The sequence below is a fragment of the Sphaerodactylus townsendi genome, linkage group LG07, assembly GCF_021028975.2.
Source record: "Sphaerodactylus townsendi isolate TG3544 linkage group LG07, MPM_Stown_v2.3, whole genome shotgun sequence".
In the NCBI taxonomy this organism is placed as follows: Eukaryota; Metazoa; Chordata; class Lepidosauria; order Squamata; family Sphaerodactylidae; genus Sphaerodactylus; species Sphaerodactylus townsendi.
In genome coordinates, this window is record NC_059431.1 from 36,755,838 (window position 1) to 36,769,265 (window position 13,428).

The 13,428-nt window shown below is 40.1% G+C and overlaps 1 protein-coding gene across 8 annotated transcripts in view; it reads right to left on the minus strand.

The window, feature by feature from the left end:
* POLK (DNA polymerase kappa) overlaps nucleotides 1-13,374 on the minus strand; it is a 38,574-nt gene extending 25,200 nt beyond the window's left edge. For 2 of the 8 annotated variants that reach the window (XM_048504082.1, XM_048504083.1), the window contains exons 1-5: nucleotides 11,616-11,648; nucleotides 8,469-8,621; nucleotides 3,479-3,598; nucleotides 2,696-2,865; nucleotides 289-408 (exon numbers count right to left, since the gene is read on the minus strand). In XM_048504082.1, coding sequence (XP_048360039.1) covers nucleotides 289-408; nucleotides 2,696-2,830 — 255 coding nt within the window. In that variant the 5' untranslated portion in view covers nucleotides 2,831-2,865; nucleotides 3,479-3,598; nucleotides 8,469-8,621; nucleotides 11,616-11,648. Of the gene's footprint in view, nucleotides 1-288; nucleotides 470-2,695; nucleotides 2,880-3,478; nucleotides 3,599-8,468; nucleotides 8,622-11,615; nucleotides 11,649-13,288 lie in introns of those variants that run through there. The other 6 variants (XM_048504078.1, XM_048504077.1, XM_048504079.1 and 3 more) reach the window with 6 other exon arrangements.
* Nucleotides 13,375-13,428: the final 54 nt, after the last annotated feature.

Genomic DNA, 13,428 nt, shown 5'->3' on the forward strand with positions numbered 1-13,428 from the left:
TCAAAACTATACTGCATGTTTATACATGAGGCTGATATCATTCTTTACAATAACAAATGAAGTCTTGAAGAACACAGGACTTTTATAATCAGGTGGCAATCTTTTGAACATTTAAGTAATAGCAAACCCCCTGAATAAAAAGGCAAAGTCTTCCAAATTAACCAGTACTTTTCTGATAAAATCAAATTAGACAAGGATGTATATAACTGAGATGGGCAGTACTGATGAAATCCTTCTACCGGTTTCCCCCTCTATGGTTCACAACTCCCAAAACAAGTAGGATACTACCTGCAACTGTGCTTTCATAATCTGTTGGTCTGTAATTTTACTTTTTAGCTTCAGGATTTTTTCAATTCGTTTGTTAACTTGTTGATCCTTCTTAAGTTCATGTTCATAAAACTTAGAACCCTGCCAGAGAGATTCAGATTGTTCAACGTTGGTTGTTGGCTGTTAGAGTTTTTGAAAAATTCTACAGTATTAGGAAAATAAAAAATTAGTTTCATCTGATCGCAAGGTTTGCTATCCTAGTGCTTAGAGCAAAGTACAGTGGCCAGACAAAGAAACAGCAGAACTATTGAATGAAAAACACACACCTTCAAAGATAAATTGAACATCCGTGAAGATTTTCAAAACGTTCCTCTACACATCCACACACACATTTATTTATTTGGATTATAATATATTATTTTTCGCATGGCACTGTGGATCCAGACCTTTGTTTCTGCAGACACAATTATTTCTGCTCACACAACCTGATTTATCTGCCCCCCCCCCCACACCCCTCTGACAGGATTTCTGGAGGTATTTTGGCCTGCCACTAGCAGGGGAGGGCAGGAAAATCTTTTCACTCATAGTCTGGATCCAAGTGCAAAGCTAAATTTGTTACACATAAATACCAATGAAAGTACTGAAGCAGTGCAACATTAATAACCATGACAGATAATATGCACTGCAACACTACTGCTGTGCCATAGGCAGATAACTATATTTGAACATTCTGGAATTCCTATTGTTCCCAATGAACTTAACACATAAATAAGCATGTTTGAGATTAGAGCACAGGTTAGCTTTCATTTGTAATGACCAGGGCAGATCTTCACGCTAACTCTGGCTCACAATTTACTTCTCCACATTTGAACAAAGCTGTATATCGATTTGCAGACCTTCACTATGCCAAAATGGAGGGACAGAGTAGGAGCTATCCTGCCCTCACAGTGAACTCGCTGCAGAAAAAAGCACACAAGCACACAAAATTGGCATCAGCCACAGGCTGCTCACTCTCCAACTTTACACCCATTGGGGACCAAGTTTCTTGCAGTAAGGCACAGTCAAATGACTTTAAATAGTTAATAAGCTTGGGATCATTGGACCTGGTTTTCCATCCTGCAATATTCCAAGAGATGAGACAGAATTTCTAAGTGAGTACTATAGAAGGAATGGTTGAAATAGATGGTAGTCATTGAGATTTCCGTAATTTGATCGAGAATCTTGTAAGAGTCTTTGAATATGCAGTCAATAGGGGACCTGATGCAGACCACATAGAGAGCCAAGCCTTGTTTGGCATTACAGAAGTTTGCTGAGTACAGCGAGTATGGGAATTCATTTGGTCATTTGATAGTTCTTGATCCTTGTGCAATGAACAGGAGGGAGATTCGTTTAAAACAGCAGGGGACGGCCAGGCCTTTGGAATTAAGCAATTAGGCCTTTGGACAAGAGTTATCACTTGACATAAAAGGGAGCAGCGTACTAGGAATGTCAGCTAACTTACTAGCTTCTCTCTTTGCTTTTAATGCTTGGCCAGATTATTGCTCCCAATGTGAAAACATGTTTTAATTTTTGCCGATAAACTCACAACTAATCTTAATTTTAGTCAAAGCTACCTGCCAGAATGGGCTTCCCCAGACATAGAAGAGAAAAAGAGGACTCAAAAGATTATAGTCTTCCTGCTACAAAGCAGATAATTTTATTCTACTCAGGTGCCAACAGCAAACGGACTTGCTGCTCATACTCAATATATTCATGCTGTGAAAACACACCCAAAGATAGAAGGCACTAGGCAGATGTTAGCCCTCAGCTGGCTTGGGCTAGGACGACGGGTGTGAAGGGAAGCAAGAGACTGCTTGCTTCCCTTCAGCCTGGAGCCAGAAAGAGAAGGAAATAAACTGGTCTCTGAGGTATGAGCGTACATGCACCAAGTCCAGTTGCTGCCTCTGAAGATCATTTAGAAAATGAGGATACTACCCTTCCATTTAAATTACTGGGGAAGGGAGAGGAAACTGGCCTCTGAAAATGATCTGCCAGTCTCCTCCCAAAAATACAGCATTACTGCTCTCAGTGGAAAATGACATAACAGTACTTCTTTCATTATACTTTGTAGTCTCGTATACAAGTTTGTTAAATCTTTAAGTTGCCACAAGAGTTTTATGGAGACTAGAATACTCCTCAGTGGTAAGCATCAGAAGGCTGTGCTAAAAATGTGTCTCACAACCCCAACGTTCTGTGGGGAGCTCTGCTGGAGGAGCACATAGGTTATAATTTAACTTGTAGCCATATAAAAATGACCAGCATACTTTGCCTTCTAATTGAACAATGCAGCCACACAAATTTAAAACACCCATCCACCCTGTGCTCTTTATTGAGTACAATCAATACCTGTGAATAGCTAAAGCATTAGAGAAAGCTTATACAAACAAACCTTGGAAGCTTCCATTATGACTCTGTTGATCTTTTCTTTATCCAATCCTTGCATTCCAGCTTTGTTATCATTGAGGCCCATTCTAAGCAAAAGCCCCGCTTGAGAAGACACGCAACTGTTATTTGGACTATCCATTGCTCAGTCATGTGAACAGTTTCTCAAAGCTTACCCTGAAAGAGACAAACTGTATGATTTTGATCAGTCTGTTTTCAACAATAGTGTAATTTAAACATTGTTTATGTAAACAATTAAACAATTACATTGTTTATGTAAACAATTATGTAAAACAATTATTATTTAACTGAATGCAATTTAACTCCAAATATAATCAGCTATCCTGAAAGAAAATCTAGTAGTATTAATAACTGAAGATTAAAGCAGTAGACAACATCTTCCTACAAAAAAGGTCACATTTATCCACAGTATTTTGTTCTGTACAAAATGTGGAATTATACTTTACACTATTTTAGAATCGCTTTTTAAAGCGAAAGCTTTTAAAAGTTCAAAGTTTTGTTCATACTAATTTTTTTTCATGATAAAAAGTGAATTTTGGATTTCCACATTTCAGAAATTAAAGACACCAAAATGGCTAGTTTCTGATAGTATATAATTGAGAATTATGCTTAGGTTACAAATAGCAGACATTCCTCTAACAAACAAGTCTCAAGGACTCTGTATACCTTTTCATGTAACTGTTTTTGTATTGTAAAGATAGAGGAAATAGTTATCTATGATACACCATCTTTCTTAGCTTTTCCATAAGACAAAAGAAGAAGTACGTACCAATCTTCAAAGAACTGCTAACATTTCCCTTTTATGCCAAAGGTAATCATAAGGAAATGTCCTCTTTCATTTTTGGAAGTGTCACTTCATATGACACAGAAGCCTAGGAATTTGCTGATTCTGAAAAAGTAGGAAGTTTGGAAGAATAAGTCAGCAATTCTGGAGATTTTTCCCCACATGCATTTTTAATCTTCGGATAAATTCCTATAGAAGCAACGCTCTGGCAGCTCTGAAGTTGCTACATTAGTCAAAATTGGAAGGTTCATGTTGTTACAATATTTACTAAGAGCTCTTATATTGAATTATCAGTTCTCCAATTCTTCATTTTGCTGAATTCAGAACATCTGCTATGCTCATGTAGATTTAGAAATACTTTATTTATAGTATTTATAAATTGACAGAACTCTATTCTGGACTGCTGTTTTCTCTCATCTCAATAGAGAGCCTCTGGATGGATCAAACTGGATTTTAACCTGTGAAGTGTCTGCTCATTTCATCAAAAAGTGTTTACCAATGTTGGTTTAATAAGCCCCCGTTTCTTTCCAAGCTTCTAACTCTCAGACACTACAAGAATCCAAGAGAGGCACGTGTCTGCATGCAAGTCACATAATCCTTTTAGACTATCAGGAGCATTCTTTTCAGTCTCTGGAGTTTTGCAATTTAGAAGAGACTCAGTAGAACACAGGATTCTTGTCAGTTTCAATCTCCCACTGGCCTGCAAGAATAGTAATACTGACAAGGAGAATGGTGTGATTAGCTTGCATGTGCTCAGGAAATCAGCAGGCTTGGTTTGCCTTAGGTCTTTCAGTTCAATGGTTACAATTATGACATTGTTTCAGCTGGTGTTGTAGGGAAGTAACCATCACAGGGAGTTTAAACATTTTATTCAGTTCTAATAGGAAACTGTTAGATTCAAGTCTAGTAGTACCATAGAGCTCAACAAAATTTTCAGCATATAAGCTTTTGGGAATCAGAGCTCCTTTGGACAGACATGAGTAGGAGTGAAGAGCTGAGTCTTTTTAAGCCAGTCAGAAGGAGGGAAGTCGTTGTAAAAATGCTTGTAAAGGATGCAAAGATACAATATACATTGTAATTATTAAGGAAGGGGGGGGGGAAAGCTTGCGGACAGTGCTATTCAGTCCTGGAGGGTCCATTGTTCTGAACTAGTAAATTTACACAAGTTTAGCCATCTTATGTTGAAATTTCCCCTTGAAGTTTATTTGAGGACTGCCATTCTTTGGTCAGCAATAGAATGACCTGGAATAAAAAATTGTTCTACGATTGATTTTTGAATGCTGCAGTTTTTAATGTAAGATTTATGTCCATTTATTCTTTTGCATAGGGATTGACCAGTTTGTTTAATATAGAGAATGGAATTGCACTGCTGACATCTAATGGAGTATATAACATTGGACAATGAACAAGTGATGGTATGGGTGGTGTTGCTACATCTGATTACCAATTCCATAGCCTACTTAAGCTGATATTTGAATTTAACACCATTTGCCTCAACAGGACAAACAGCAAATGTTTTAATGGGCTGTGTTTCAGGTTGCTCATGGAATTTGCATACCTTGGTTGGCTTTTTTCCCTAAGTATGACAAATTATTGCATTCACTGTTTACAACAGCTTGAACACGATCCCTTAGGCTTTCAGAAAAATAGGTCATGGTATTGTTCGGCAAACAGAAGTACGGTACAAATCTTAGCTTGCAGCTATAAGAAAAAATCACACAAGATGCCTTAAGAGTAAGAGGATTATGTTAAAACATTAAGTACAAGCAACTGTAATTTACAGGGGGAAAGACAGAACAAAAATTAAATTGTAACTCTGACTTTTCATTTGTTTTTTTCAAAATAGTAATAACTCCCCCCAAATTTATTTATTTATACTTTTATTCTACTCTTTCTCCAACAGCTGGAGATATTACATATGGTTCTCTTCCTAGTTGTTAGCCCCACAATAACCTCCACCTGAGATTGTGTGATGGCTCATGGGCGCCCATGGGAGATTCATGGAAATCCTTGACTCTTCGTTACAAAAAAATAAATAAATCAGAAAGTACACATCTTTTCCTTTCCAAGATAAAAAGAAATTTGCATGGGTTGCACAGCAATAGGAGTGAAAGCTTCTGACCCTTCAAAGCTCTCTGCAGTTGAATTTGCCCAGATCAATAGCAGCCATTCATTCTTATGCAATGATACACATATATATAACTAGGGAAATGTCGCCAATCGAACTGTGCAAGGCTGCCATTTGCTCTCCAAATATGCTATTGATTACCATTCTTTGTTCTTTTTAAAAAATTTCCCTAAGGAGTGACATTGACTAGAAGAGGCTTGATGAGGTGTGGAGTCAATTTCTTCTGTCTATATCTGCACTGTGAAAGCATCCACAATTAGGAGCACAGAGTGGACTGCCACGACAGCCACACACACACACTCTCATACCCCACTCAAGTCTCCCTTTAATCCATTTTTAGAAATTCCATTATGCCTTTTCAGCAAGATTGAAGGAGGCTCGCAATTCATGATAAATAACACAAAAATGTGTCGATACCAACTAAGTTATAAAACAGACACAACTGCATTACTAAGGCCCCTTCCACACATGCAGAATAATGCGCCTTCAATGCACTTTCACAATTGTTTGCAAGTGGATTTTGCTAGTCCGCTCAGGAAAATCCAGCTGCAAAGTGGATTGAAAGGGGATTGAAAGGGAATTATTCTGCATGTGTGGAACGATTAGGGCTGTGATGGATGGAAGGAAACTGAGGCAGCACCTGCCATCTCATCCTCTCACATCATTTTCACAAATTGAAATGGCCAGGAGTCCAAATCCCACAGTGGGGTAAACAGGACCCCCTACAGCTGTCCCAGTTTGGGAAAATGTTCCGGAAAGGCAGGCTGAAGAGCCTCCTTCTATGCTGCCTTTCTGAGCCACATTGAGTTCTGGAATGTTTGGGAACATTAGTTCCCTGATATTACATGTCACTAAATGTTGGGTTGAGGATACACCAATTCAATTCATGGCACACATATAATCTAATCTGTCTCTCAAACTGGGGTCCAGGAACCCCTGGAAGCCCATCAAGGTACTGAAAAAGATCTACATGTCCTTTGCAAAGACAGATTGCGAAAATTGAGTCATCTTGATTTTAAAGGAAAGGGGACACCTCAAGGAAGGAGCCAAAATCGATTTTCCTCTCTTTTGGATGACAGGAGTTTATAACATGTTGTCACCCACAGTCACTTAGCTTCTAAGTCATCAGCCAGAATATGGGTTGATTGGAGTCTGGACCTAACAGCACAGACCTAACAACTGTAGCAGATTAAGTAGTACCAAAAGCAAGGTATACTAAAGTTATGATGGTTACAACTGGGAGCAGCAGTGGCATAGTGGTTAAGAGCAGGTGCTCTCTAATATGGAGAACCGGGTTTGATTCCCTGCTCTGCCACTTGAGCTGTGGAGGCTTACTTATATTAGCCTCCAACAAATGCCAGCTGGGTGACCTTGGGCTAGTCACAGCTTTTCGGAGCTCTCTCAGCCCCACCCACCTCACAGGGTGTTTGTTGTGGGGAGGGAAGGGAAAGGAGGTTGTAAGCCCCTTTGAGTCTCCTTACAGGAGAGAAAGGGGGGGGGTATAAATCCAAACTCCTCCTCCTCTTCTTCATATAAATGAACTGATATTCATGTTTTTTCCAGTACCAGAAGAAAAAGATGCAACTTTGCATCCATAGACCATAATAGCTAGTGGCAGTTTTTAATCGAATACTAGAAATCAATATTTGGAGGAGCTGCACTACTTTGTGGGGGCGCATCCCAGTTTCCCTTCCCACACTATATTCTCTTTTCCTTTTTTGAAAGCTCCCACAGCCTCCTGCCTTTTCCTGCTTTCTTCTCTTGTTTCTAGCCTTTTTCCATCCCCGGTCTTCAGCTTTCCTGCTTCCTTCCCCTGGCAGCCTCTTCCTGGGGGAGATCTGTGGCAAAGTTGCACAGTGCTGGGTGCTGGGCTGGGCCCAATTGTGTGTTGCCAGTTCCTGGGCCAAATTCCATTGTGAGAAACTGGCAAAGACCTGAGGACACCTCCCTTTCTCTGTCTCCCATCCCAACACTATTTCCTCTTTTCTTCTGTCGGATTCCTTCTCTCCTTCCCACTCACCTATCATTTATCTGCCCTTTATCTTCATTTATTATTATATTTCTTATTTGTTTACTTCACTTATACCCCATCTTTCTCTCCAATCGGGGACCCAAGACAGCATACATCATTCCCCTCTCCTCCATTTTAGCCTCACAACACACCCTCTGAGAGTGTGTGATTAGCCTAAAGTTACCAAGCAAGCTTCCACAGCAAGGTCAAATCCTAATTTGATTGGGGGGGAAGGGGGCCTACTGCTTCCCCTGCTTTCTACTGACAAACCAAGGTTGAAAGTTTGCAATACTGTTGTGTGGCCGCTGCCATTCAAGGTATTCATTTCTTAAAGATACAGCTGCTGCTTTTATTACTTTAGAGGGTTTTAACCACCTAGATGTTTTAAAGCTGGAAGACTGACAATGCAATACTCAATGGCCCTTGCTCCCAAGAAAGTACTCTTAGACTTAAGCAATCAGACTTGTGCAACAAGGGGGAAGCAAGGAAAACAGCTGTTTCTTATTTCCTGCTAGCTGTTTCTTCTTTGCCCCAGCAATGTTTTCATGACTAGACTATCAGGGCAGCCCAGCTGTGGGCAATAACGTAACCAAGCTCATCTGAGTTTGGTACCAGTAAACCCACACCATGAAAATATTTTTAAAAATGTATTAGCTGACTTGCTGACTACTTAATTAAGTCCTAACACAGTGCAGTTGGTTCTTAAAGCATCAAGTTTCCAGAGCTTAATACAAGCATCTTTCTGCCAGCGGGAAGGAGAAGAAAGGAAGAAGAGACCATTCTTCTTGTTAGTTGCACTTGTGGAGAAAGTTGATCCTAACATCCTGACTACTCACAGTCATTATAGGGCTGTCTTCATGGCAGCTTCCAGAGAAGGAGTTCACTGCCCCTCTCCCAGCTGAGATTCTCAGCTGAAACACATAATCCAATTAAGCCTGCCTGGAAACATGTCCTTGAGAGGGGCTGATATGGGGGAGGGCACTCTGCACCTGCAAAAGACAACAAAACTAGCTCAAGACGAAACATTTCTTCAAGATGGATTTTTTTATACAGACATACAGTAGCTAATTTCTCATCTCCTTATGTTAATCTATTGAGGGTTTTTTTCTCCTGAACTGTTGCCAGTTTGTCAACATACTCTTTAAGGGGCAGCCAACCACTAACATCAGACAGTGATAACATAACAAAAGCTAAGCAGAGGACAGCTACTCTATGTTAGTATATTTGTGCCAATACAACACAAACTATTATTGGCTGTGTATATAGCTCAGTTTATCAGAAGTTAATAGTTTCTATACATGCCTGGATCCATCAGAGTATTTCCATGGACAAAAAGATTTCCTCTAAAAGTGTACAACATTCTCATCTACTGTCGCAGGCCAAATTACTCCTAAAACACAACATGGGGGGGGGGGGTGGACTGCAGGGTTGTATGGGGAAGCAAGTCACAATTTGCAACATCTTGTGAAAATTATTGATGAATCCAAGCCATAATCTTCACCCATGATTTATAAATTTCATATATAGTGGCCAGCATTCAAGTTTTATTTGGTTAAAATAGGTGGTTTCCACACATGGACAGGGTTGTGAAGTTAACTGTTTGCTGTGGCAACTGTTGAGTAACTACAGCAGCAATGGGCCTTGGATATGGCTGGTTTTCCAATGCCCCAATTCTGAAGCAGCAGTGGATCCCCACCACCACTAGGGTTTCACAGTTTTTAAAAAATTGGCACTAGTTACATTGTCATAATGTTTATAACTATCTGTGTATCCTTTTCTGTGAAATCCCGTTTCATTTTTTTCTGAAAAGAATTATTTCTCTAGATCCTGTCTTCTTAGAGATATAAGAAAGGCAGATCTATGCAACAAAAGGATGTAGAGATTAAAGTTATCTTTTTCTATTTTTTGAGAACTAATATTTCTAGAAATTGTTACTTTAATGATATGTATAATCAATTTTAAGGTAATAAAATTATTGCAAATTCATATTCTATGGTTCTGAAAACCTCCCATTGTAAAAAAAAACCATTAAAAAGCAACTGCTCCATTTTTCAGAAGAGTGGCTGGTGAACTGCTCTGGGAGCACCCCAAGAACCTGTCTCTTCAAAGCAGCTGCAACAACAACAGCCACAGCTGCTCAGCACAGCAGTAAAAAAGGTAAAGTGCAGTCCCAACCACTGACTAACCGGCTCCTTGCCTCTTATAGTAAGAGGACACAGACAGCTAGTGGGCATACTCAGCCTAGTAGGCTATCTTTACAAGCAGCTGAAGGGGCTTATGAGATCAGCATCTGCTACCATCCAGAGGCTGTCGAAGTTCACAATTCTGAGGCAATGTTGGGAAGTGAGTGTCTAGAAAGATGAGTTTTTCACAAAGGGGTATGGATACCATTTGCAGCAAACTCCACGTCTTATCTCAGAGTTACTGAATTTAATACTGGATTTACCTTTGCAGAAAAAGTCTGTAATTTGAAGAAATTGCCTAATTTTTTTTAAAAAAATTAGAAAGTAATTTTCCTTTTACAGGCTACATACAAAGTATAATGGAGCCAAGTTTCAACTTAATAGCCTACAGAAGTATAATTGTGCCAACTTTCACCTTCCTACTTAGTCAACAAGGCATCTATCTTTGTAATATTCCTCCTGTATAATTAAGATAAACTTATTTATAGGGCTAATATATTGAGCCATTGTTATGATTCTTAATATTTATTTAGAGATATTTTGAAAGGACAAATAGACAAGCCAGCTCCATAAATTAGAGAAAAAAGATATGACACCAGTATCTCAGGGTCCCTGCCACTGCCGCTGGCTTAGTGGGGGGCAGGCCAATGGCGTGGCCAGGGGAAGTCCTCCTGGCTTTTGCCAGTGGCCTGTATTTTAGATTTAATGAGAATATGGTTGAAGTAATGTATATAAACTATTAATATTTGCTTAGGTGGATACATATGTTATGAGAAATGTTTTTAGAAATTAATAATGTTAATTATACATCAATGTTTCTTTTTAATACTATATTATGTTTGTTAGAATGTACTTATCTTTGGGACAATTGTAAAACCTGTTTATAGAATATTATAGAATGATTTGTATAATCATACTGCCTCTCTTAGCCAAGAAAATATCAGTCTTTTCTGCTGTTTTTTTCTTTTTGTTAATATTGGGGGAAAATTTTTAAAAAGAATTTTAGATATTTTACATCTCTATCCCCAGATCTCTAACTATTCCATGCTCACCACTTTCTGATTTGTCTGGATTAAGAATGGGCCTTTTTCAATTCTTTGTAACGGCTTTCCTGCAGGATGAGTCAGGCCCCTTCACTATGAGTCTTCTGAAAGGTATGCAAGCCCTGACTATTTCAAAAGTAATTTCTCTTAAACAGTCATATTTCTATTCATTTTTGCAGAAACATCTATGTATCTTGTCTGAGTTAACAGTATCGCAATGAGTTTTAGTTAATGTAATTAGTAATTACTATATGTTTTAATTTGTTTGAAATGAGCCACCTTGAGCCTTTTGGAAAAGCAGGAAACCGATTTTAAATACCCACAGGAAGAGAAAAAAGAGAAAAGAGGTGGCGGCACACTATCCAAGGGCAGGAAAATGGGTGCAAAGGGAGCAAAATGACCACTGTAGCCATTGTACCCAAACATATCCATTTTCCATACAAGTCAGAGAATATTTCCACCATTTCACCTGTGCGCGCAAATTAATTTTGCCATATTAACCATCCATTATAGTTCAGAATTCCATTTTCAACAGTGGTCAACTAAATGATTTATGATATAATATTCTTGTCCTGCTTGTTGGAGAGGAAAATATCTGTATACCCACAAAAAATGACTGATTTGAGAATCAATGCTCTACAGTTGTGCCAGGGATGGGGCTGCCTCCCAGCACCAGGCAGCCTGTTCCACCCCACTCCTTTTCACAAATGCCCACCCTGAAGCACCCCGCAACCAACAGCCCTGCCCCTGGACTTACCATAGGGAGCAAGGACTTCCAAGAAGCCAGCAGCTAAAAGGAACAGCAGAGAAATAGCAGGAAAGTCTGAGCAACAAGAGCAAGCCTCAACAGATCCAGGAAACAGGGTGGAGGCAGCACAACCCTAACCTAGCTGCAATCAGCAGCCCTCAGCAGCCTAAGAGAGTGGGGCAGGGCTGGCACAACCTCAGCCAGGCAGCAATCAGGGAGGAGGACCAAAAAGGCTGAAGAGCCAGTCTCAGGCCAGCAGGACAAGAGATATAGCTCACCAGTCACTTGGAGGTTGGAGCAGGGAGGGAGGGAACTTCCTAGGAGGGATAAAAGGGAGGCAGGGTAGCAGGAAGGAGGTTGGTGTGGTGCATGGGATCAAGTTTGCAGAAGTACTGTTAGTTGCCTGATGGAAGTAAAGAGCTTATGGACACAAGACAGAATCGTGCCTTGTTTGTTTCAGAAGGGTAGCCATGATCCTATGGGCCAAGTTGGCTACCTTGCAGAGGGGCACTCACAAGTTGCCAACCTGCAGTCCATGAACTGTACACAACCCCAAACCCTACCAAATTTGAATTCAGGTATAATGAACATTTTACAGTTAAAATAACATCATTTTCAGAAGTTGCTAGAGATAAAGATATTCATATCTTCTTGCAGATTTGCTTTTTTAATAAATTACCTTGAAGAAAGCCACACCCATATAAGTATCATTGACCATTTGTGAAGAAGTTGACTAGAATAGCAAATAGCACAATCTGTGGAATATCATCACCCACCCCATCTCTTCAGAAATTACCCATTTCCACTATTAGAGACTTTGGGTCGCTAACCTCCCTACAACCAGACAATTGGGTCTCTAACATCCCTACATTTGCAACATAATCACACAATCAGACAGAATTCTTGAGATTTACTCAGTCATAAGGCTCACTGGGTTCCATGGGACTTACAGTTCTAAGTAACTGTGGGTAGGAATTTTGGAGGCATTATGTAATATATTTTGTTAGGGTCAACCCAAATATCCCCAAACAGTGTGTAAACTTTCTAGTTAAGAATGAGCCATTATGATGGCTTCTTCTAAGGGAAAAGGAAAGAAAAAATGTTTTGCAAGTTATGATGGAATTTTGGCCAGTTGCGATAAAAGGTATGCTCGCCAACTTCCAGGTGGAGCCTGGAGACCTCCCATACTTATAATCTCCAGTCAATACAGACCATTTCTCGTGGAGAAATGGCCCCTATGGCATTGTGGTCCATTAGGTTCCCTCCCCCAAACCCCACCTTCCCCAGACTTCACCTCCCAAAATGTCCAGGAATTTCCCAATCTGGAGTTGGCAACACACAGTATTAGACCGTGGCTTATTCTGCTGAACAGTCTACATAGAACTGCACCATTAATTTCTTAGCATTGATGGTAGCTGCCCCCCCCCCCTTCCTCCTCTTCCCTTTTTCAAGAAACTACTAAAGCCCAGATTCCTTCGTATGGGAAAAGACCTTTGAACAGGTAGCTCTGAACTAACAGTTCCTCTGAGACGACCGTTTGCGTCCGTTTTTCTGGTCTTCTCTCGTTATTTGAAAACAGGTGAAAGAGGGGCAGGGGATGCTGGAGGAGAAAAAAGAGGGACCGTCTAGAAAAAGAATGCCTTCCTCACAAGCGATAAAGCAGCCACAACCGGTGAACACACCTTAGTCTCAGCCACCTCCCCAGCCGCCTGTTAGCGAAACAAGATGGCGGCCGGGCGGCCAGACTTTGAAAGAAGGAACGTCGATCATTATAAAAACGACCAATACTGCAAGAACCCGCTCTCCCAGAAAGCACTGCGCC